The sequence below is a fragment of the Grampus griseus genome (genome assembly GCF_964374135.1).
Source record: "Grampus griseus genome assembly, chromosome: 3".
Lineage (NCBI taxonomy): Eukaryota > Metazoa > Chordata > Mammalia > Artiodactyla > Delphinidae > Grampus > Grampus griseus.
The window spans coordinates 82,992,838-83,014,974 of record NC_139019.1 but is presented as its reverse complement, the minus strand read 5'-3'; the positions used below and the strand labels follow the sequence as shown (position 1 = coordinate 83,014,974).

The 22,137-nt window shown below is 34.0% G+C and overlaps 1 protein-coding gene across 4 annotated transcripts in view; it reads right to left on the bottom strand.

The window, feature by feature from the left end:
* PPIP5K2 (diphosphoinositol pentakisphosphate kinase 2) overlaps positions 1–22,137 on the bottom strand; it is a 75,309-nt gene that overhangs the window by 44,277 nt on the left and 8,895 nt on the right. For all 4 annotated transcript variants that reach the window (XM_082651216.1, XM_082651217.1, XM_082651218.1 and 1 more), the window contains 11 exons: positions 20,266–20,461; positions 17,672–17,762; positions 16,339–16,424; positions 15,145–15,299; positions 13,639–13,740; positions 12,355–12,516; positions 10,841–10,962; positions 9,479–9,580; positions 938–1,024; positions 255–330; positions 62–171 (listed from right to left, as the gene is read on the bottom strand). In XM_082651216.1, the coding sequence (XP_082507342.1) occupies positions 62–171; positions 255–330; positions 938–1,024; positions 9,479–9,580; positions 10,841–10,962; positions 12,355–12,516; positions 13,639–13,740; positions 15,145–15,299; positions 16,339–16,424; positions 17,672–17,762; positions 20,266–20,461 (1,289 nt within the window). The remainder of the gene's footprint in view (positions 1–61; positions 172–254; positions 331–937; positions 1,025–9,478; positions 9,581–10,840; positions 10,963–12,354; positions 12,517–13,638; positions 13,741–15,144; positions 15,300–16,338; positions 16,425–17,671; positions 17,763–20,265; positions 20,462–22,137) is intronic.

The window sequence follows — 22,137 nt, the reverse complement described above, 5'->3', positions numbered from 1 at the left end:
TATTAAAAAAAAAAGCACTATAAGTAGTTACCAAAATTATAGGTTTCAAAAAGATACTTACATCTCTAACACGGTCTTAAGTTGTTCAAGTTTTGACTTGTTTTCTTCAATTTCAGAATCATTATTTTGTCCCAACTCTATAAGAAGTTGTCGTGCAATATCCAGCACTTCCTGTAAAATAAATAAAGAATTGAATTTTTATGTAACTTTGCGATTAGCAATTTAAAACCCAACAAGAAATCAGATGCACTTACCTGTAATTGTTTTGGTTTTTTCAGCTTTAATTTCCCAGATTTATATCCATCACACTTTTCAAAAAGATCAAAGAATCTTATAAGAAAGACAGAGCACTGTTAGGCATTTGCAACAATATTACCTCTATAAACTAACACAAATAATTACAATAAATGATAGATATGGGACTAAAACAATAATTAATAATAGATATGGGACTTGGGGTCTATGGACTTCAAACACTGTGTGCCCTCTTTCACTATATGATGTCGCTCCTCTACTTTGATTGATAAAACTTAGTATTTTCTTAAATCATATCAAACTAATAATCACTAGTTTCACTGAATAGAAGCAACAAACTTTCATTCTACTAATTTTCATCTAGAAGGTTGAGAAGTTAATGATTCTCAGAAAGCAATGTAAGAGAATAATAACAGAAGACTGAATATTTACAACAATAAATAAAAGCTAGGTCAGGATGATGACCATATATGGATATTGCTACAGTAATTTTCAGATGCTAAAATATACAATTTAAAATGGATTTTGTTGGATTTTATTGCTTTCCAGTGGTTTAAATATTAATGGCCAAGAAGTAGTGGTAAACAGTTTTTCTATATGAAGTATTAATCAAAATAACTAAGCACCTATCAGAAATCTTAAATTATCTCCTAGGAGTTAAATTATTCCCCTTTAAACATACTTTTGATGCCTCACTTCCATTTTCATTTTTTGTTTTGGTGTTCGGTCCCCATGACGTATGACAGCTATGACACATCTAAGTTCCATCCTAAAATTTAAAAAATAACGTTCAATTTTCTGACAAAGATTTGTGTTATATAATTCAGATTAATATATCTAATTATATTATAGAACCATCTTTTACCACTCTAAGATATTCTCCATGAAGCATAGTGCTTATAACAAATAGTCTTAATTTTATCAAATCAAATCCTAAAAAGAATTTAAGAGGCTGGAGGGGGAGTAATATTAAGCTACACAATACCTGCTTCTTCTCTTGAGATGACTATGCTAACTCTAGGATAAAAGTAAATGGAGGGGAGACCTTAAAGATGGTGAAAGAGTAAGACGTGGAGATCACCTTCCTCCCTACAAATACATCAGAAATACACCTACATGTGGAACAACTCCTACAGAACACCTACTGAACACTGGCAGAAGACCTCAGACCTCCCAAAAGGCAAGAAACTCCCCACGTACCTGGGTAGGGCAAAAGAAAAAACAGAGACAAAAGAATAGGGATGGGATCTGCACCAGTGGGAGGGAGCTGTGAAGGAGAAAAGGTTTCCACACACTAGGAAGCCCCATTGCAGGTGGAGACTGCAGGTGGCGGAGGGGTGAAGCTTTGGAGTCACGGAGGAGAGCGCAGCAACAGGGGTGCACAGGGCAAAGCAGAGAGATTCCTGCACAGAGGATCGGGGCTGACCTGCACTCACCAGCCCGAGAGGCTTGTGTGCTCACCCGCCGGGGCGGGAGGAGCTGGGAGCTGAGGCCCGGGCTTCGGAAGGTCAGATCCCAGGGAGAGGACTGGGGCTGGCTGCATGAACACAGCCTGAAGGGGGCTAGTGTGTCACAGCTAGCTGGGAGGGAGTCAGGGAAAAAGTCTGGACCTCCCTAAGAGGCAAACTTTTTCTTGCCTCTTTGTTTCACGGTGTGTGAGGAGGGGATTCAGAGCACCGCCTAAATGAGCTCTAGAGATGAGCGCGAGCCACAGCTATCAGCGCGGACACGAGAGACGGGCATGAAATGCTAAGGCTGCTGCTGAAGCCACCAAAAAGTCTGTGTGCAAGCACAGGTCACTATCCACACCTCCCCTCCTGGAGCCTGTGCAGCCCACCACTGCCAGGGCCCCGTGATCCAGGGATAACTTCCCCGGGAGAACACAAGGCATTTCTCAGGCCGCTGCAACATCACGCTGGCCTCTGCTGCCGCAGACTCACCCCACATTCCATACGCTTCACTCCCCACAGCCTGAGTGAGCAAGAGCCCCCTAATCAGCTGCTCCTTTAACCCCGTCCTGTCTGAGCGAAGAACAGACGCCCTCAGGTGATGCAGAGGAGGGGCCAAATGCAAAGCTGAACCCCAGGAGCTGAGCGAACAAAGAAGAGAAAGGGAAATCTCTCCCAGCAGTCTCAGGAGCAGCGGATTAAATCTCCACAATCAACTTGATGTATGCTGCATCTCTTAATACCTGAACAGACAACAAATCATCCCAAATTGAGGCAGTGGACTTTGGGAGCAATGATATATATATATATATATATATATACTCTTCTTTTTTCTCTTTTGTGAGTGTGTATGTGTATGCTTCTGTGTGTAATTCTGTCTGTATACCTTTGTTTTTATCATTTGTCCTAGGATTCTGTCTGCCCATTTTTTTTTAGTATAGTTTTTAGCACTTCTTATCATTGGTGGATCTGTTTTTTGGTTTCCTTGCTCTCTTCTTTCTTTCTTTTTTTTATTACTTAAAAATTTTTTTATTTTTAATAATTATTTTTTACTTTAACAACTTTATTTTATTTTATTTATTTATTTATTTTTCTCCCTTTTATTCTGAGCTGTGTGGATGACAGAATCTTGGTGCTCCAGCTGCGTGTCAGGCCTGTGCCTCTGAGGTGGGAGAGCGGAGTTCAGGACGTTGGTCCACCAGAAACCTCCCAGCTCCACGTAATGTCAAATGGCAAAAAACTCCCAGAGATCTCCATCTCAACACCAAGACCCAGTTCCACTCAATGACCAGCAAACTACAGTGCTGGACACCCTATGCCAAACAACTAGCAAAACAGGAACACAACCCCACCCACTAGCAGAAAGGCTGCCTAAACTCATAATAGGTCATAGACACCCAAAAACACACCACCGGACGTGGACCCACCAACCAGAAAGACAAGATCCAGCCTCATCCACCAGAACACAGGCACTAGTCCCCTCCACCAGGAAGCCTACACAACCCACTGAACAAACCTTAGCCACTGGGGGTAGACACCAAAAAAAACAGGAACTACGAACCTGCAGCCTGCAAAAAGGAGACCCGAAACATAGTAAATGAAGCAAAATGAGAAAACAGAGAAACACACAGCAGATGAAGGAGCAAGGTAAAAACCCACCAGAACAAACAAATGAAGAGTAAGTCTACCTGAAAAAGAATTCAGAGTAAGCATAGTAAAGATGGTCCAAAATCTTGGATACTGAATGGAGAAAATACAAGAAATGTTTGATAAGGACCTAGGAGACCTAAAAATCAAACAAACAATGATGAAAAACACAATAAATGAAATAAAAACGTCTCTAGAAGGAATCAATAGCAGAATAACTGTGGCAGAAGAACGGATAAGTGACCTGGAAGATAAAATAATGGAAATAACTAAGGCAGAGCAGAATAAAGAAAAAAAAATGAAAAGAATTGAGGAGAGTCTCAGAGACCTCTGGGACAACATTAAAAGCACCAACATTCGAATTATAGGGGTCCCAGAAGAAGAAGAGAAAAAGAAAGGGACTGAGAAAATATGTGAAGAGATTATAGTTGAAAACTTCCCCAATATGGGAAAGGAAATAGTTAATCAAGTCCAGGAAGCACAGAGAGTCCCATACAGGATAAATCCATGCCAAGACACACATTAATCACACTATCAAAAATTAAGCAGCAAGGGAAAAACAACAAATAACATAAAAGGGAATCCCCATAAGGTTAACAGCTGATCTTTCAGCAGAAACCTTGCAAGCCAGAAGGAGGTGGCAGGACATATTTAAAGTGGTGAAAGGAGAAATCCTACAACCAAGATTACTCTACCCAGCAAGGATCTCATTCAGATTTGATGGAGAAATTAAAACCTTTACAGACAAGCAAAAGCTAAGAGAATTCAGCACCATGAAACCAGCTCTACAACAAATGCTAAAGGAACGTCTTTATGCAGGAAACACAAGAGAAGGAAAAGACCTACAAAAACACACCCAAAACAATTAAGAAAATGGTAATAGGAACATGCATATCGATAATTACCTTAAATGTAAATGGATTAAATGCTCCAACCAAAAGACACAGACTGGGCGAATGGATACAAAAATAAGACCCGTACATATGCTGTCTACAAGAGACCCACTTCAGACCTAGGGACACATAGAGACTGAAAGTGAGGGGGTGGAAAAAGGTATTACATGAAAATGGAAATCAAAAGAAAGCTGGAGTACCAATGCTCATATCAGACAAAATAGACTTTAAAATAAAGACTATTACAAGATACAAAGAAGGACACAAATAATGATCAAGGGATCAATCCAAAAAGAAGATATAACAATTGTAAACATTTATGCACCCAACATAGGAGCACCACAATACATCAGGCAAATGATAACAGCCATAAAAGGGGAAATCGCCAGTAACACAATCATAACAGGGGACTTTAACACCCCACTTTCACCAATGGACAGATCATCCAAAATGAAAATAAATAAGGAAACACAAGCTTGAAATGATACATTAAACAAGATGGACTTAATTGATATTTATAGGACATTCCATCCAAAAACAACAGAATAACTTTCTTCTCAAGGGAACGGAACATTCTCCAGGATAGATCATATCTTGGGTCACAAATCAAGCCTTGGTAAATTTAAGAATATTGAAATTGTATCAAGTATCTTTTCCAACCACAACACTATGAGACTAGATATCAATTACAGGAAAAAAAATCTATAAAAATACATACACATGGAGGCTAAACAATACACTACTTAATAACCAAGAGATCACTGAAGAAATCAAAGAGGAAATCAAAAAATACCTAGAAACAAATGACAATGAAAACAAGAAAACCCAAAACCTACGGAATGCAGCAAAATCAGTTCTAAGAGGGAAGTTAATAGCAATACAATCCTACCTCAAGAAACAAGAAACATCTCAAAAAAACAACCGAACGTTACACCTAAAGCAATTAGAGAAGGAAGGACAAAAATCCCCAAAGTTAGCAGAAGGAAAGAAATCATAAAGCTCAGATCAGAAATAAATGAAAAAGAAATGAAGGAAACGATAGCGAAGATCAATAAAACTAAAAGCTCGTTCTTTGAGAAGATAAACAAAATTGATAAACCATTAGCCAGACTCAGCAAGAAAAAAGGGAGAAGACTCAAATCAACAGAATTAGAAATGAAAAAGAAGTAACAACTGACACTGCAGAAATACAAAGGATCATGAGAGATTACTACAAGCAACTCTATGCCAATAAAATGGACAACCACAAAGAAACAGATAAATTCTTAGAAAAGCACAGCCTTCTGAGACTGAACCAGAAAGAAACAGAATATATAAACAAACCAATCACAAGCACTGAAATTGAGACTGTGATTAAAAATCTTCCAAAAAACAAAAGCCCAGGACCAGATGGCTTCACAGGTGAATTTTATCAAACATTTACAGGAGAGCTAACACCTATCCTTCTCAAACTCTTGCAAAACATAGCAGAGGGAGGTACACTCCCAAACTCATTCTACGAGGCCACCATCACCCTGATACCAAAACCAAAGATGTCACAAAGAAAGAAAACTACAGGCCAATATCACTGATGAATACACACGCATAAATCCTCAACAAAATACTAGCAAACAGAATCCAACAGCGCATTAAAAGTATTGTACACTATGACCAAGTGGGGTTTATCCCAGGAATGCAAGGAATCTTCAATATATGCAAATCAATCAATGTGATACACCATATTAACAAAAAGAGGAATAAAAACCAAATGATCATCTCAATAGATGCAGAAAAAGCTTTTGACAAAATTCAACACCCATTTATGATAAAAAACCTCCAAAAAGTAGGCATGGAGGGAACTTACTTCAACATAATAAAGGCCATATTCGACAAACCCGCAGCCAACATCACCCTCAATGGTGAAAAACTGAAACCATTTCCACTAAGCCCAGGAACAACCCAAGGTTGCCCACTCTCACCACTATTATTCAATATTGTTCTGGAAGTTTTAGCCACAGCAACCAGAGAAGAAAAAGAAGTGAAAGGAATCCAAATCGGAAAAGAAGAAGTAAAGCTGTCACTGTTTGCAGATGACATACTATATAGAGAATCCTAAAGATGCTACCAGAAAACCACTAGAGCTAAACAATGAATTTGGTAGAGTAGGAGGACACAAAATTAATGCACAGAAATCTCTTGCATTCCTATACACTAATGATGAAAAATCTGAAAGAGAAATTAAGGAAACGCTCCCATTTACCACTGTAACAAAAAGAATAAAATACCTAGAAATAAACCTACCTAAGGAGACAAAAGACCTGTATGCAGAAAATTATAAGACGCTGATGAAAGAAATTAAAGATGATACAAACAGACAGAGAGATATACCATGTTCCTGGATTGGAAGAATCAATATTGTGAAAATGACTATACTACCCAAAGCAAGCTACAGATTCAATGCAATCCCTATCAAATCACCAGTGGCATTTTTCACAGAACTAGAACAAAAAATTTCACAATTTGTATGGAAACGCAAAAGACCCCAAATAGCCAAAGCAACCTTGAGAAAGAAAAACGGAGCTGGCGGAATCAGGCTCCCTGACTTCAGACTATACTACAAAGCTACAGTAATCAACACAGTATGGTAATTGCACAAAAACAGAAATATAGCTTAATGGAACAGGACAGAAAGCCCAGAGATAAACCCATGCACATATGGTCACCTTATTTTTGATCAAGGAGCCAAGAATATACAACGGAGAAAAGAGAACCTCTTCAATAAGTGGTGATGGGAAAAGTGGACAGCTACATGTAAAAGAATGAAATTAGAACACTCCCTAACACCACACACAAAAATAAACTCAAAATGGATTAACGACCTAAATGTAAGGCCAGACACTATAAAACTCTTAGAGGAAAACATAGGCAGGACACTCTATGACATAAATCACAGCAAGATCCTTTTTGACCCACCTCCTAGAAATGGAAATAAAAGCAAAAATAAACAAATGGGACCTAATGAAACTGAAAAGCTTTTGCACAGCAAAAGAAACCATAAACAAGATGAAAAGACAACCTTCAGAATGGGAGAAATATTTGCAAAGGGAGCGACTGACAAAGGATTAATCTCCAAAATTTATAAGCAGCTCATGCAGTTCAATCTCAAAAACAAACAACCTAATCCAAAAATGGGCAGAAGACCTAAACAGACATTTCTCCAAAGAAGATTTACAGATTGCCAACAAACATATGAATGGATACTCAACATCAGTAATCATTAGAGAAATGCAAATCAAAACTACAATGAGAGGGCTTCCCTGGTGGTGCAGTGGTTGAGAGTCAGCCTGCCAATGCAGGGGACACAGGTTCGTGCCCCGGTCCGGGAAGATACCACATGCCGCGGAGCAGCTAGGCCCGTGAGCCACGGCTGCTGAGCCTGCGTGTCCGGAGCCTGTGCTCCACAACGGGAGAGGCTACAACAGTGAGAGGCCTGTGTACCGCAAAAAAAAAAAAAAAAAAAAAAACCTACAATGAGGTATCACCTCACACGTGTCAGAATGGCCATCATCAAAAAGTCTACAAACAATAAATGCTGCAGACGGTGTGGAGAAAAGGGAACTCTCTTCACTGTTGGTTGGAATGTAAATTGATACACCCACTATAAGAGAACAGTATGGACGTTCCTTAAAAAATAAAAAATAGAACTACCATACAACCCAGGAATCCCACTACTATGCATATACCCTGAGAAAACCATAATTCAAAAAGGGTCATGTACCACAATGTTCATTGCAGCTCTATTTACAATAGCCAGGACATGGAAACAACTTATGTGTCCATGGACAGATGCATGGATAAAGAAGATGTGGCACATATGTACAATGGAATATTACTCAGGCATAAAAGGAAACGAAACTGAGTTATTTGTAGTGAGGTGGATGGACCTACAGTCTGTCATACAGAGTGAAGTAAGTCAGACACAGGAAAACAAATACCATATGCTAACACATATACATGGAATCTAAGAAAAAAAATGGTTATGAAGAACCTAGGGGCAGGATGGGAATAAAAACGCAGACCTACTAGAGAACGGACTTGAGGACACGGGGAGGGGGAAGGGTAAGCTGGGACAAAGTGAGAGAGTGGCATTGACATATATACACTACCAAATGTAAAATCGATAGCTAGTGGGAAGCAGCCACATAGCACAGGGAGATCAGCTCAGTGCTTTGTGGCCACCTAGAGGGGTGGGATAGGGAGGGAGACGCAAGAGGGAAGAGATAGGGGGATATATGTATATGTATAGCTGATTCACTTTGTTATAAAGCAGAAACTGACAAACCATTATAAAGCAATTATACTCCAATAAAGATGTTAAAATAAATAAATAAAATAAATATAAAAAAAATAAAGTAAATGGACTGTAATCCCCTAACTTCTTTAATTATCTGCCCTGTAGCACAGATCACTATAGACTGAGATTTCATTAAATCAAATAAAATAAAGCTGCTATATTTATTTTGCCCACGTAAGAAGAAAAATATTTCAAACTCAAGTTACTGGAAGATAAAACTGTCTTAGCAGGAATGGTAGGGTACAATTTAACACTTGCCAGACTGTGAGACATAGAACATAACTCTATAGAATAAGTTACCCAAAAATATGTTTTGTGTTAAATAAGTTTGGAAATATTGGTTTAAAAACAAAATTAAGTATTTTTGCCCTCCTCTCCGCCCCAATCAGGACTCCTAAGAATATTTAATACGCTAAGATAAAGCTCTAAGCTGTGAATATGAAGCATTTGGTCAACTCACCTGAGTGACAGGTGAATTTCAAGCAGTAACTTTCACTAGAATTTATGAAACACTTTGGCAATGTTGGTCTAATTAATTTACTTCAAGATATAACTGTATATTTTTCCTTTACATGATGAGAGCACTAAAGTTGTATGACCACTGACCACGAACCTTTAGGGAACACATCTGTTGGCACCTCCTTTATTCTTATGGCTTAATTCAATAGTTCTATAACTATATAAGCATTTTTCAGGATTTTATTTGGAACAACAGAAAAGATCTTTAGTCTAAATAGCCCCATGTAAAGCATATAATCTATTTCTCCATCTGCAAAGTCAATCATATGAAAACATACACAGTAGAGTGTCTAATAATTATTCAGAAATATAATCTTCACTGTAATAGCACTAACCAATGGGGAAAACCCAAGGAGTTTCTAAATGAAAATATTTAAACTTACATAGTTCCAGATGTAGTTGGTACAATCGGGATATCTTCAGCTTCTAAGGGTATGGACCAGGGGATATGAAACTGTGGAGCAAGCTCTCGCATTACAATATTCCTTCAAGACAAAAAGAAAAGAAAAATTAAACTAGTTCATTTCAAGACAAACCTGGGTATTTAATGACAAATAACTGAGTATTATAGGAGGTAAAGTCAAACTATCTAGTGATTATGTGAATACAGCACATAAAAAGTAACCTAAAAAATCAATCCTGGTCAAGAAAAATTAGATCAGCAGTGCTAAACTGTTGTATAGAACACACTAACAGGATGTCGTGAATTTGGCTTTACTTATTTACTCTCATTTTAAAAATATAAATTACACAGGATTCAAGTAAATCACTGTAACTGCGTATCTACTTACAAAGATTCTGAAATCCAAGATTATCTCTTCTGTGTGGCCATTGATCATTTCTTTCAGTTTTTATTTATCACCTGCAAAGCTATTTTAAACTATTGCTCATGTTTAACAAATTTCTTATTACTCTTTGCTAATAAGGTTAATAATGAAAACATGTTTAAGTAATTATAAGACATTTTTTGTTTTGTTTAAATTTAGCATTTATTCATGCTAAAATTTAGTAAGCTCCCCCAAATTTCACTTTAAGGGTAAGTTCACAAACCTTTGAAATATACTATAACAGCTGACCCCAATTATTAAAATACATTTTAAAGTGTAAGTTTTTTACGGCTTTGTCAAATATACTTTGAAATGGTTTAAAAATAGTTCTTGTCTTTCAAGTCGTCTAAATCAGGATATAAGAAAATAAGTCAAAGAATATAAAAATGGCATTTCTATATGCAATAATTTCTTTTATATTCACTTCATAATCTCATGAGATTATTTTAAAGTAACATATGCGTGTAGAAAGCAGAATCATTCAAAAGAATTCTAAATTCCAGATATTTCTATTTTATTCTGGTTACTTATTCTGGTTAATTTTGAACCATTAAGTACTATAATTACATATCAAAAACTTGAGAAACAAAATAATCAAATAAATTAGCCATTTTGATGAATAACCACTGTAATAATCACTAAAAATCACTGTTACAGCATTTCTAAATCTATGAAGTTAAATACCTTTAAGCCTTTATCTATACTGGTCATATATTGATTTGTCTTTCATAACCCAAAGTGTAATTCAGGATTTGGCATGGTCTTTGGGCATGTCATTTTATGAACATTGATTTTTACTCTGCAGTGTTTACAAAACCCTGATCACTTGATGTTTACCATTATTTGGTTTCTGAATAACCAGTATGCATTAGCTGTAACAAAAGTAAAGAGGAAGAAGTATAAAGAAGAAAATCTTACCCAAGTATTTTTGCACAATCATCATAATACTTCATGGAATTTTTCACAAAACTGAAGCCATTGACATCACAGACATAGGACTGTCCATTGGCCCGTAACAAATCAAAGCCACAAACTGTTTGCTATTTAAAATAAAGTATAAACTTTAAAGTTCCATTTGAATTATGACTTACAGTTTTCCAGTCTTATTAGAAAACATCAAATTTTATAACTGCCTAAAAGTATATTACTGCTTATCAGTTTACTTCATAGCAAGTAAAAACAAAGAAACTACGTATTTGTAACTTGAATACTCTGAAATATGCATGTCCTATGATTATTTAAGTTCTTCCTATGAAGTAGATGTAGAACAATAATGCTTACGGGACTAGAGAGGCCAAGAAATTCTTCAATTAACATTTTATTAAAAAATAAAAGTAAAAATTTTTAAAGGCTTCAATAAATTCTGTGCTAGTAGAAATTAAATCATTTTAATCCAAAAAAAACCACAAAAAGCTAAACAGGAGAAAGTTTTGAAGACATATCCCAGAGGAAATGTCCCATTATCCCTATGAATCTTTTAAACGCTGATAACCACATACTTGTGAGCACCTGAAATAAATTTACTTTATTTGGGAGAAAACAGTTGAAGGGTATGAATTTCCTGCTCGGGCTCCAGGAATTTTCTGATCTTCTACATTTTATATTCACATATCACATATTAGTATAATGTTATTTTAAGTCAAGGCTTTTGGAATCCTGGTATTACAAAATTAAAACAATTCACATAAAGCTATTAAAACATATTTCAGGCTAAGATTCCTTCCATGAGAGACTTCAAATTACTAAAACACAAAGAACTTATTTATTATTTAATAACCAGTAATATACACTAGTCTTTAAGTTACATATCCAAGGCAAGGCTTCAACAAGGTAAAGTTTATCCTTTATTAGATTCAAGTTGAACTACTCTATTTAAATCTTTACTGTACAGTACAGGCAAAGCCTAATAATACAGATTGAGAGAACTAGTCAAATGTCATAAGTAAAAAGTTTTCTTTAGGAAGTGTATTAGTATAGCTTTCATGAACATATTTTACTATACATAATAGGCTAACGGATCAACTGCAAAGGCTAGAAGACTGATGACATTTTTTATTTAAAAAAATCATTTATCAACTCTGAATAGATACTTGTAATCAGTTTTGGTTATAGGGGTATGTTAAATAATACTCCTGTAATTCTACTGTTTCAGTTAAGTTTTCCTCTGTAATTGTAGTTTCTGAATAAATTGACACGGTTTCCTTCTATATAATACAGAAAGAATAAAGAGAAACAAAGGTCTTCATTTATTATATATTTTTAATATTAATGGCACTACAAGAATCCCTTGAAAAGTACATAAACCATTCAGATATACCACTTTATTTTCTCTGCTTCTCTCTCCTGTTATAAGCCCAAATAACATCTCATTTACTCAAAAAAAAAAAATCAGAATTTTTACAAGAGTCTATATGGCCTGCATAACATCTTACCTTAAATGCAAGGCAAACTCTCCAAGCAATTAATTTCTCTCGTGCATTGAGAATAACAGGGTACCTTACTTCTTTTCCTTCACTATCTCGTTCCACCTTGCCATCAAGTGCAGGAGATTTTCGAGCTTCAGCATGGGCATAATCTGGACCTACTGTATAAACCTTTCAGAAATATTAAAATACATATTTTACTTAAAAAAAATATATATATATATAAAAACAGCAGACAACAAATTCAAATAAAAATAATAAATAAAAAATACCTCAGTGTCCAGACTATTTTTTCACACATCTTTCTATTTTACATGTGAAAATTTTCAATACACTGGAAGAGGTTATAAATAATTAATTATACAGCAAAAATTGGTAAAGTAAGGTCCTGTTCTCTATAAAAAATAATTATACTGAACATTATGAGGGAATACTAGAATGCATATGATGTGACCCTTCTCAAATTGTTTTAGTTTAACAAAGTAGAGGTACAAATAAATTTAAAAATTACAGAAGGAAGTAACTGCCAAAATAAAGATTTAAAAGGGGGTGGGGGATGAGGGACAGCATGAATTCAAAAGCAGACAAGAGACGGAAACGCACTCTAAGCAAAGGTAATAAACACAGACAAAGGGCAGAGAAACAAAACAGCATGATGTATTCAGGTAACAGTACGTATTTGATATGGTTTATAATGTAAGAAATAAGGTTTGTAGGACAGAGGGCAGACTGTGAAGTATCTATGCCAGCCTTATAAATCTGATTATTACCCTGTGGTCAATGAGGATCCACAAGAGAATTTTTAAAAAGAAGTTCATGATCAGGTTTACACCTAAGAAAGAACTCTCTAGACACAGACTGGCTGAAGGTAAAGCAGTTAAGACCTTATTTGTCACCAACAGAAATCACACCTATTTTTTTTTAAATCACATTATAGTTGTCAAAGTTCTCAAAATATCATTTACACTGATCAATGCCTGGAAACATCGTGGTGGCTATTAGACCCTTAGCCACTATATTTTGGGTTGGTTTTTAAATATTCAATAAAATCTGTCTCCTTGGTAATCCTGTGTGGTTTATTTTAAGCATTTAAGAACATTATCCTGTATAAAGGGTCCATAGGCTTCAGACTGCCAATGGCATTCATAATACAAAACAGATTAAGAATCCCTAGTTAAAAAGAAAGAGATTCAGAATAGAGGTTATATATAGCTAACTAAAAGGTAATCTCTTTTTCTGAGATCACTGGTAAACTCAAAATACAAAATAAAAATATACTTTAATCAATCCTACCTTAACATCAGTACCATCTGTGGGCATAAACTCTTCATATATATATGAGCCTGTTTTTCGTACATTGCTTTCTGGGGAATAAACACTACTTCTACTGCCAATCTGAAAATAAAAGAAGTCTATCAATGTAAAAACTAAATTATTCTCCTCATTTTTATAAAATAACCCTTTTTACCATCTATTTCCATCACTGATATTTCCAAAAATTTTTTTAATCAACAAATATTTAACAACACATTACATAGTTGACACTATATTATTTTTTGCTCTAATGGTAACGAATAGCGTAAAAATACAATGAACACTAAGAAGAGTGTTTCTAAGATTCAACCATATTGCTGCATGTAACTACTTTCTTAATACTATAGAATTTTCCTCTGTATAAATAGCCCATAATTCATTCATTTGCCTATCAATATATATTTAGGTTGTTTTCTAAGCTTTAGCTAGTAGAGCAATCTTGCTTCGAACTTTCTTTTAAATATCCCCATGGCACACGTGTGCAGGAGTGTTTCTAAGGCATATACTAGAAATGGAATCGCTAGGTGATAGAATATGCTCACATTCAACTTACAAAATAATGCCAAAATCTTTTAAAAACTGTTTTAATAATTTCCAGTCTCTCCAGCAATGTATAAGAGTTTCTACTGATCTACAATTATCTATATTTGGTATTGTCAGACCTCCTAATATTTGCCACTCTAATGAACATAAAACAAGTACCTCATTGTGTTCTTACTTTGCATTTCCATGACTGTTTATGAGTGAACGTGCACATTTTTTTTTTTTTTGGTACGCGGGCCTCTCACTGCTGTGGCCTCTCCCGTTGCGGAGCACAGGATCCGGACGCGCAGGCTCAGCGGCCATGGCTCACGGGCCTAGCTGCTCCGCGGCATGTGGGATCTTCCCGGACCGGGGCATGAACCCATGTCCCCTGCATCGGCAGGCGGACTCTCAACCACTGCCCCACCAGGGAAGCCCTGAACGTGCACTTTTAATCCTGATATATTGCTAAGTTATATTGCTAAGTAGAAATGTTGCTAACAACGTTTGGACTTGTACTTGTTTTCCAACTACCTCAATCTTTTTGATCATGCTAATTCAAAAAGTAATTCAATGTCATTACCTTTTAGACTTTACATTTATTTTATTATGGGTGTAAAATTTTGAGCATACTTTCATGTATTTAAGAGTTCATTGGCATTACTTTTTCTATGAACTATCCATTTGGAAGGCCATTTTTCTTAAAAAAAATGCTGATCTTTACCGAATTTCTCACATGACAGATACATAAATGGAAGGTAGAAAGAAGATCAAATAATTTTCTTGGTATTCTGTAGGTAAGCTTTGCTTTTCTAACAAAGTATTGATATGATATCAGTTTTATTAATTTATCTCTAAATGATACATTGTTAATCTTAGTTTTACTAAATACTTCATTACTTTTAGTAAAATTTATACAACAATGTATTTAGAATAGTATTCACTAGGGTAACAAAGGTTTACCTTTCGAAAAAGTCTTTGACTTCCACCACCAGCAGATGTTGGATAATAAATGTAAACATTGTGGTCTTCTGCACTGACTGGCTTTTCTACAAATGGCTTTTGGAAAACTTCCCCATTTACTTCTACATGATCTTCCCCTTCAATCAGATTACATTCTATAAATCAAACACAATAGCAAGAAAAATTATATATTGTATATTACCTAGATATATTATTAAGGACTTTTTTTGTTTTTACTATAATAGAGATTACAAAGAAAAGTAACCTTGGATAATGTACTGATTTGATTTTAATTAAAAATATTTATGCAAACATATGATCTGTGACATTAGGAACTATATTCTTCAAAAATCTAATGGACTGGCCATTTTACCCTGCCACCCCATAGAATTCAAAGTTAGATATGAAATGATACACAAGAAAGATTGAGAAATAACTACATAATGCTATCATCTTCTGAAAAATGTATGGAATCATTATACCACAGATACCATAAAACATGAAATTATTTAAGTTAGAAAATTAACCAATATACAGAGTAACCAAGCAATCCAATCAGCAAGTTGTACCTCTAGACAAATGAGAAAAGTTCCCTGTTACAGATGGTACTATATCTGGTTTTTAATAAAAATTCCTCTAATGTACAATAAAGTCATCAAAATTCCCCCAAATAGTTATCAGAATATTAAATATTAAAACATATAAACATTTATCTTGCCTTTTTAGACTAAGTGTAACTTACATGCTATGCTTTAGATAACCAGGAAAATGAAGCAAAGGGTACTTTAAAATATTAATAAATAGTAGTATTTCAAAATTCCTACTCATCAGAAGTTTAGTTGTGGCATACTAACATGAAGTTTCTAATACTTAAATCAATAGTCATAGATGAATCACTCATTTACCCCAATCAATACAAATTTATTAAGCATGTAATTTAAAAATTCTTCTTTATGATTCTGATATGTCAAATGTAGACCAAAGAAATGTAGGACATACAACTCCTGATTATTAGTTAGCCTTGTAGTTCATAGTGTCACATTTTTATTGAAATTTAATTGCCTATTTGGATCATTTTTTAAAAATTGAATAGAATAACATAATTTAAATTCTTTCCATTTAATTATAGAAGACAGTGGCTCAAAAGTATGTTAAGTGACAAAAGATAGCTTGTTTAAAATCTCTTACTCTTACCTTTGGGATTATTTGGGTCACGATTCAAAATTGCGTAACGAGGAAGTAAAATACCTTCAGCTTGAAGAATACTATATACTTCTCTCCTGAAGAAAAAAGAAAATATCCTTACTGTTTTATTGTTCTGTTTCACAATGAGTATATTGCTGTACTGTTCATAAAGTACATTATTACTGTTCTATCATTAAAAAAGTCATGCATATAAAGTCTTTTTTTAAGTAAACAAATATGTCATTTAAAACATTGAAAAGCTGTATTCTAAGTAAATATTCAGCAATATTAGAACAAAAGTGTATGTACAATACTTTTTATGGCATATTAAAATACTAATTTTTAAAATTGGGAATGTAAGTGTATAAAAAGAAATGGTTAAAGTTACTATATCACAATGACAGAATATTATCTAAGTATTAAAACCCTTATACAGTACTCAAAGAATATTTAACAATGTGGGAAAATGTTTATAGTCTTTTAATAGAAATGTGATGCTAATTTTGTAAAATATAAGTGCATATATGTATTGCTTTCTATATTAAAAAAATATGGTAAACGTAGTGGCAGGGTTAAATGCCTTTCTTCATAATTTTATTTTTTAAATTTCTTAAAATGAATATGCATTTATATATATACATATATATATTTATACTATATAAACATGTAAACCTAGGAAAAATGTTATAAAAATTGAGATATTAACTATCTGGAAAAGGAAAAACAAAAATAGAAAAACAAAAAACTATAGGGCCTTACACTTCATATAGCATTTTCATATGTATAACCTCATATTGTAATGCTAAGACAGAATAAAATAGAATACCGGTGAAATTATAAGGGTAGCCAGTAGAGTGAAACACCAATTAAATGAAATATATAAATGCATTTGTATTTTACAATTTCTTTTAAATATCTATGCTTTTGACCTGTTAAATGAATTGCTAAGATATACAGTAAAATATTTCTCAAAATGGTTCCACTTTACCATTAAAAACCTAGTTATAATGGGTAAAGCCGTAGCTTCATCATCAGTCACATGATAGAAAAACTGTTCATAATTTTCAGTGGTTTAGTAGGGTCTGGAAATTAAACAGACCTGGTTTAAGTCCTTGTCCCACTACCTGAGAAACTACTTGTGACTTTTGGCAAACTAAATGATCTGCCTGATTCTCAAGTTTTGTCATCTGTAAAACTGGGTACAAATACCTATTTCTAAGTATTATTTCAAGGATACCACAAATTTATATATGTATAAAAACACCTGATACCATGTCAGTTTAAGTAGATACTAAATAAATGTTAATTTTCCTTCCTTAATTTAGCCAACTTAACCACTCACCTATCTTGTATGAGATACTGCATATTCAAGTCATTGATTACAAATGGATTCCTGAGTTTTGCATAGGCAACTGCCTTGTCCAGTGGAAATCCTAAGAACACATATTAACATATTCTGTAGAATCTCAAGATAAGTTGACATCTATAACTTAATCAACTTGAATTTATGCCATTTCCTATAAAAGACTAATTTCATTATGCATGTAACTGCTTTCTTTAGAAGATAGAATTATAAATACACAAAACTTGATTTATCTTGTACTAGTAAATAAATCTTATTTTTTCTTAGTGAATTTGATAGATAAGGCACAGCAAGCCAGTGGTTACATAACCCAATTTAGAGCACTGACATGTTAGTTGATGCCTGATTATTCAAAGTCACCTGACAGAAGGTAAGACTACCTCATACACAAATAGAAATCTATATACAAATAAGTGTATCACAATCACCTGGTGATTTTTAAAAAATTTATATAACTCCTCTTCTTCTAACGATATTTTGATGCATATACATATAAATTAGCTGATAATTCAAAGAACTTAAGCATCTTCAAAAACAGCAAAAGAAAAATTAATTTACATTCAACAGATATGCTCAAAATATAAAATACATGAGCAGAATCATGCTTGCTGTTAACTAAGTCAATAACACAGCAGAAATTAAGTCCTTACCATTTCTAGACTTCGGTAAAATTACTAATTACAATGAAAACAAATCAAATGGCAGATATAGTAAGAGATCTAAAAAAAATCTAAATAATTTTAATGATTATACTTCACTCTCTGTATTAACACTAAAAGACTCCAATTTTATCCATCAACGTATAGTTTATGATTAAGAATGGCAGTATACCATAGATGTTAAGAGCATAAACCAAGGTTCAAACCCTAACTCCACCTTTCATTAGCTATGTGACCGTGGGCAAATTTATTTAATATCTCCAAGTCTCTGATTCCCAGCTGTAAAGGGGTATTTTAACTAAAAGGGTTTTGGGGAAATTAAATATAATACTGTATATAAAACACATTACAATACCTGGCATAATAAGTGCTCAATAAATGTTAACTATTATTATTCCCTAAACAACAATATTTTAATAAATAAGCAAAAGCGTAACAATCATCAGGCATACATAGCTTTAGCATTTAACTATAGTATGCTACAGTGTATCTGTGAAGACACTGTATTTTGTAGCATTATCAGAATAGTTAGTAGAGGAAGGAAGTGTTAAAGCCTACTGAAGTTAAAAAAACAAAAACAAAACAAAGAGCTATGGTCAGTTAAAAAAAAGATTTAATCCTAAATTCCTCTTAGCTTTTAACATTTAATTAGAAGTACTCTATACCAAGAATCAATGGGCCACAAATCACAAACCCATCTAGTGTTATAGACTCTTAAGAATTCATCACTTACTGTAAAGATGTCTCAATGTCTATGGTTTGAAGCCTTGTAACAGAATTCAGGAAATAAGAAACGCCTATACAGTCATTACCCTGCTTTTGTTGCTGTTAAGGAGGCAGCATGTGGGACATGACCTTAGGTAGTATCTAGTTTTTACAAGCAAATAACTAGCTTTAACTTAATAAATAGGAAGAACCACGTGACAGTAAGGGAAGAACACCTTACCATCAAGGATAAGCAAGTTTTAAGATCCTCTAAAATGAATGACTTCAGTCTGTAAAGAAGACCAGGGACTTGACTTCTCTATGAAATAATGAAAATCAATACAGGGTATGGGAGCACAAAAAATCTTAACCTGCTCCATCCCCTTCTTGCTGAAGGGGATGCTTTTTAAACACCTAACTAAAGTGAGACTTTAACACACCTGGAGGCTACATTAGTTTGGTAACAAAAACGATTTAATATGAAAACATTTATAACTGAGTGCATATCTTTTAAATTAGAGCTCTTAATGAAAACTCACTTAATTCACAGATTCTTAGGTTATAAATTTTCAGACATACACTTAATAACTTTTGATTAGTGGACATTACTTTGAAGAAATACTTAAGCTTAATTGATATTTCAGTTTGATTTATAAAAGACAGCAAGGAAAATATAAAATTCAAATATTAAGTTCTTAAGAAATAAAGCATGAATATGTATTGAGGAATGATAGATCATCTTCTATATGGCAAAACATATGGGCTTATAATATTTAAAAAATCAAGAATTTGTCCTAAGAAACTTACAGTTGTAAACAAAGACGTACATTCAAAAAGTTCATCACAATCTTATTTTTAATAGTAAAAATTGGAAACCATTTCACTTTTAGGATATTGGCTAAGTATGATATAGTACATTCACAGGATGATATACTGTGACACCATTAAAAATCAGGTTTTTGACAAATGATATAGAAGGGGAAAACCTCTTGATGTAATTAGGTTAAAAATTAAATATAAAATTACATATACACTATAACACTAAATGTGTTTTTAAAAAATACACACAAAAAAAGATTGGAAAGAAATATATCAAAATGTTAATATCACTTATCTGTGAGACTAGGTGAGTTTAATTTTATTTTTCTATTTTATCTATTAGTTTTATAGTTAGAAAGGATAAAGAGGTTTCCCTCCCTGTTTTACTACCTTTAGAATGAAAAGAAATAAGACAATCACACAAAGGCCAGTTTTCCACCGGTTCATTCAAAATAACATCTTCTTCAAATACTACTACTGTGATATATTTAAATAAGGAGATCCGTTCAAGAATTTCCTTCATTGGTTTGGATTTGGATTTCTTTGCCATGGAACATATTCCAACCACAATCTGCCTTTCTGGTGGCTAAAACAGAAAGAAAACAAAAAATCAGGTTGACTTGATAACAACTCCAAAGTACAGCTATCTTAAAACTCTGTCAGAAGTACATAAAGTATGTGATGAATCAATAAAAGTGACACATTACCCGAACAGGCATTTTTCAAGATTATATTGTTATAATAAATACTTAATAATAATAGTTTTCTATAAAGGTCTGGAAAAATTTTTTTAAAGTTTCAGAACACTGTTACTATTTTCATTCAGATTTCAAACTTAAATACTTCCTTAACTGTCTCTAGCGTTTATTTGCTAAATAACAATTTAGCAAATTGTTAAATTGCTAAAGGAGCAAATAAGGCCTAAAGGGCCAATAGGAGTGAGATAAAGAATTCTCTTGCCTAAAATAAGATATTTTCACTACAAAGCTATGCAGTGTTAAAATATTTTTGTAGATTGAGCTTAAATACGAGTTGGTCACCAATGACAACTTAGAAGGAAATTTTGGAGAAAGCCACACTGCTTAACAGAGGTGTCTATGCTCTTTGACACCCCAATCTTCATACTCAACATTCCTAGTTTATAGTGTTGCTCATCTCTGGCACCCTTGCTACAGCTCAAAGGCCATGATTCAGCCTGAAATTTAAAACGCAGAATATAGAAAACTTATGAGTAGCTCATGGGTTTATAAAATTACTCAAGATTCATTCTGAGGTCTTTGCTTTCAGGTACTTTGAGAGTTTTATCAAATATAAAGCTGTGTCCAGTTTTCCATTTCAGTTCTTCTCTCTTCTATATTTATTTATTTTATATGACATTATAATCTGGGCCCAAAAGTGTTTTACTAGACCTTCTCTTATTATAAATCTAAAAATAAAACAGGGCAACATCTGAATAATTCTTCTTCTTTATGCTTAGCATTATTCCTCTCACTCATATGAAATTTAGAGTTCAAATTGGTATTGGATTTGATGTTACCATCAAAGATTGTAAATTCTAACCTCCCTGGGATCTGCTGTCTTTCACCCTCTGATCATCTACTTTTATGTTCCCTTATTCAATTCTTTCCTGATCAAAAGCCTCGGCATAGCTCATTATGATGCTCCTTAAGTAGATCTCCCTAGACAACAAGAGTACTCAACCTAACGTCTTTGATACCTTAACAGAACAATCTGGAACAAATCATTTTATCAATCTCCAGGTCAAATGAACCAAATCAAGCTCCTCAAAATGTGAACTCAATTTAATTAGTACCAATATTGCACTGAAGAGTTACATATACAGAAACTACCTGTCATCAAGCACTTTGAATCTAACAGGAAACACAGTAATCATACAGTACATAGTGATACACAGAATAGAAGTATATAGTCAAGGTATAGAAATGGTATTGAGGAAAAAATGTTCAAGTTTCTCATGGGGAAAAGAGTAAGGAGAGGGGGAAGACTGAACAACATGAAATCTGAAGTTTTGAAGAACGAAAACTGATTCACAAATTATCCAAAAAGGAGGGGTATTTCAGAGATAAAGAAGTACATACAACAGCAAAGAGGCATGGTACAAGATGGAATATGTGGGAAATAAAAATCTGATATTGCTAAAACATAAAAGGTAAAAGAGAAGAGAGACAAGTACAGTTCTAGACATAGGAGAGAGATAAAAATCCTTATATGGAAGAAGACTGGACTTGATTTATCAGCGGT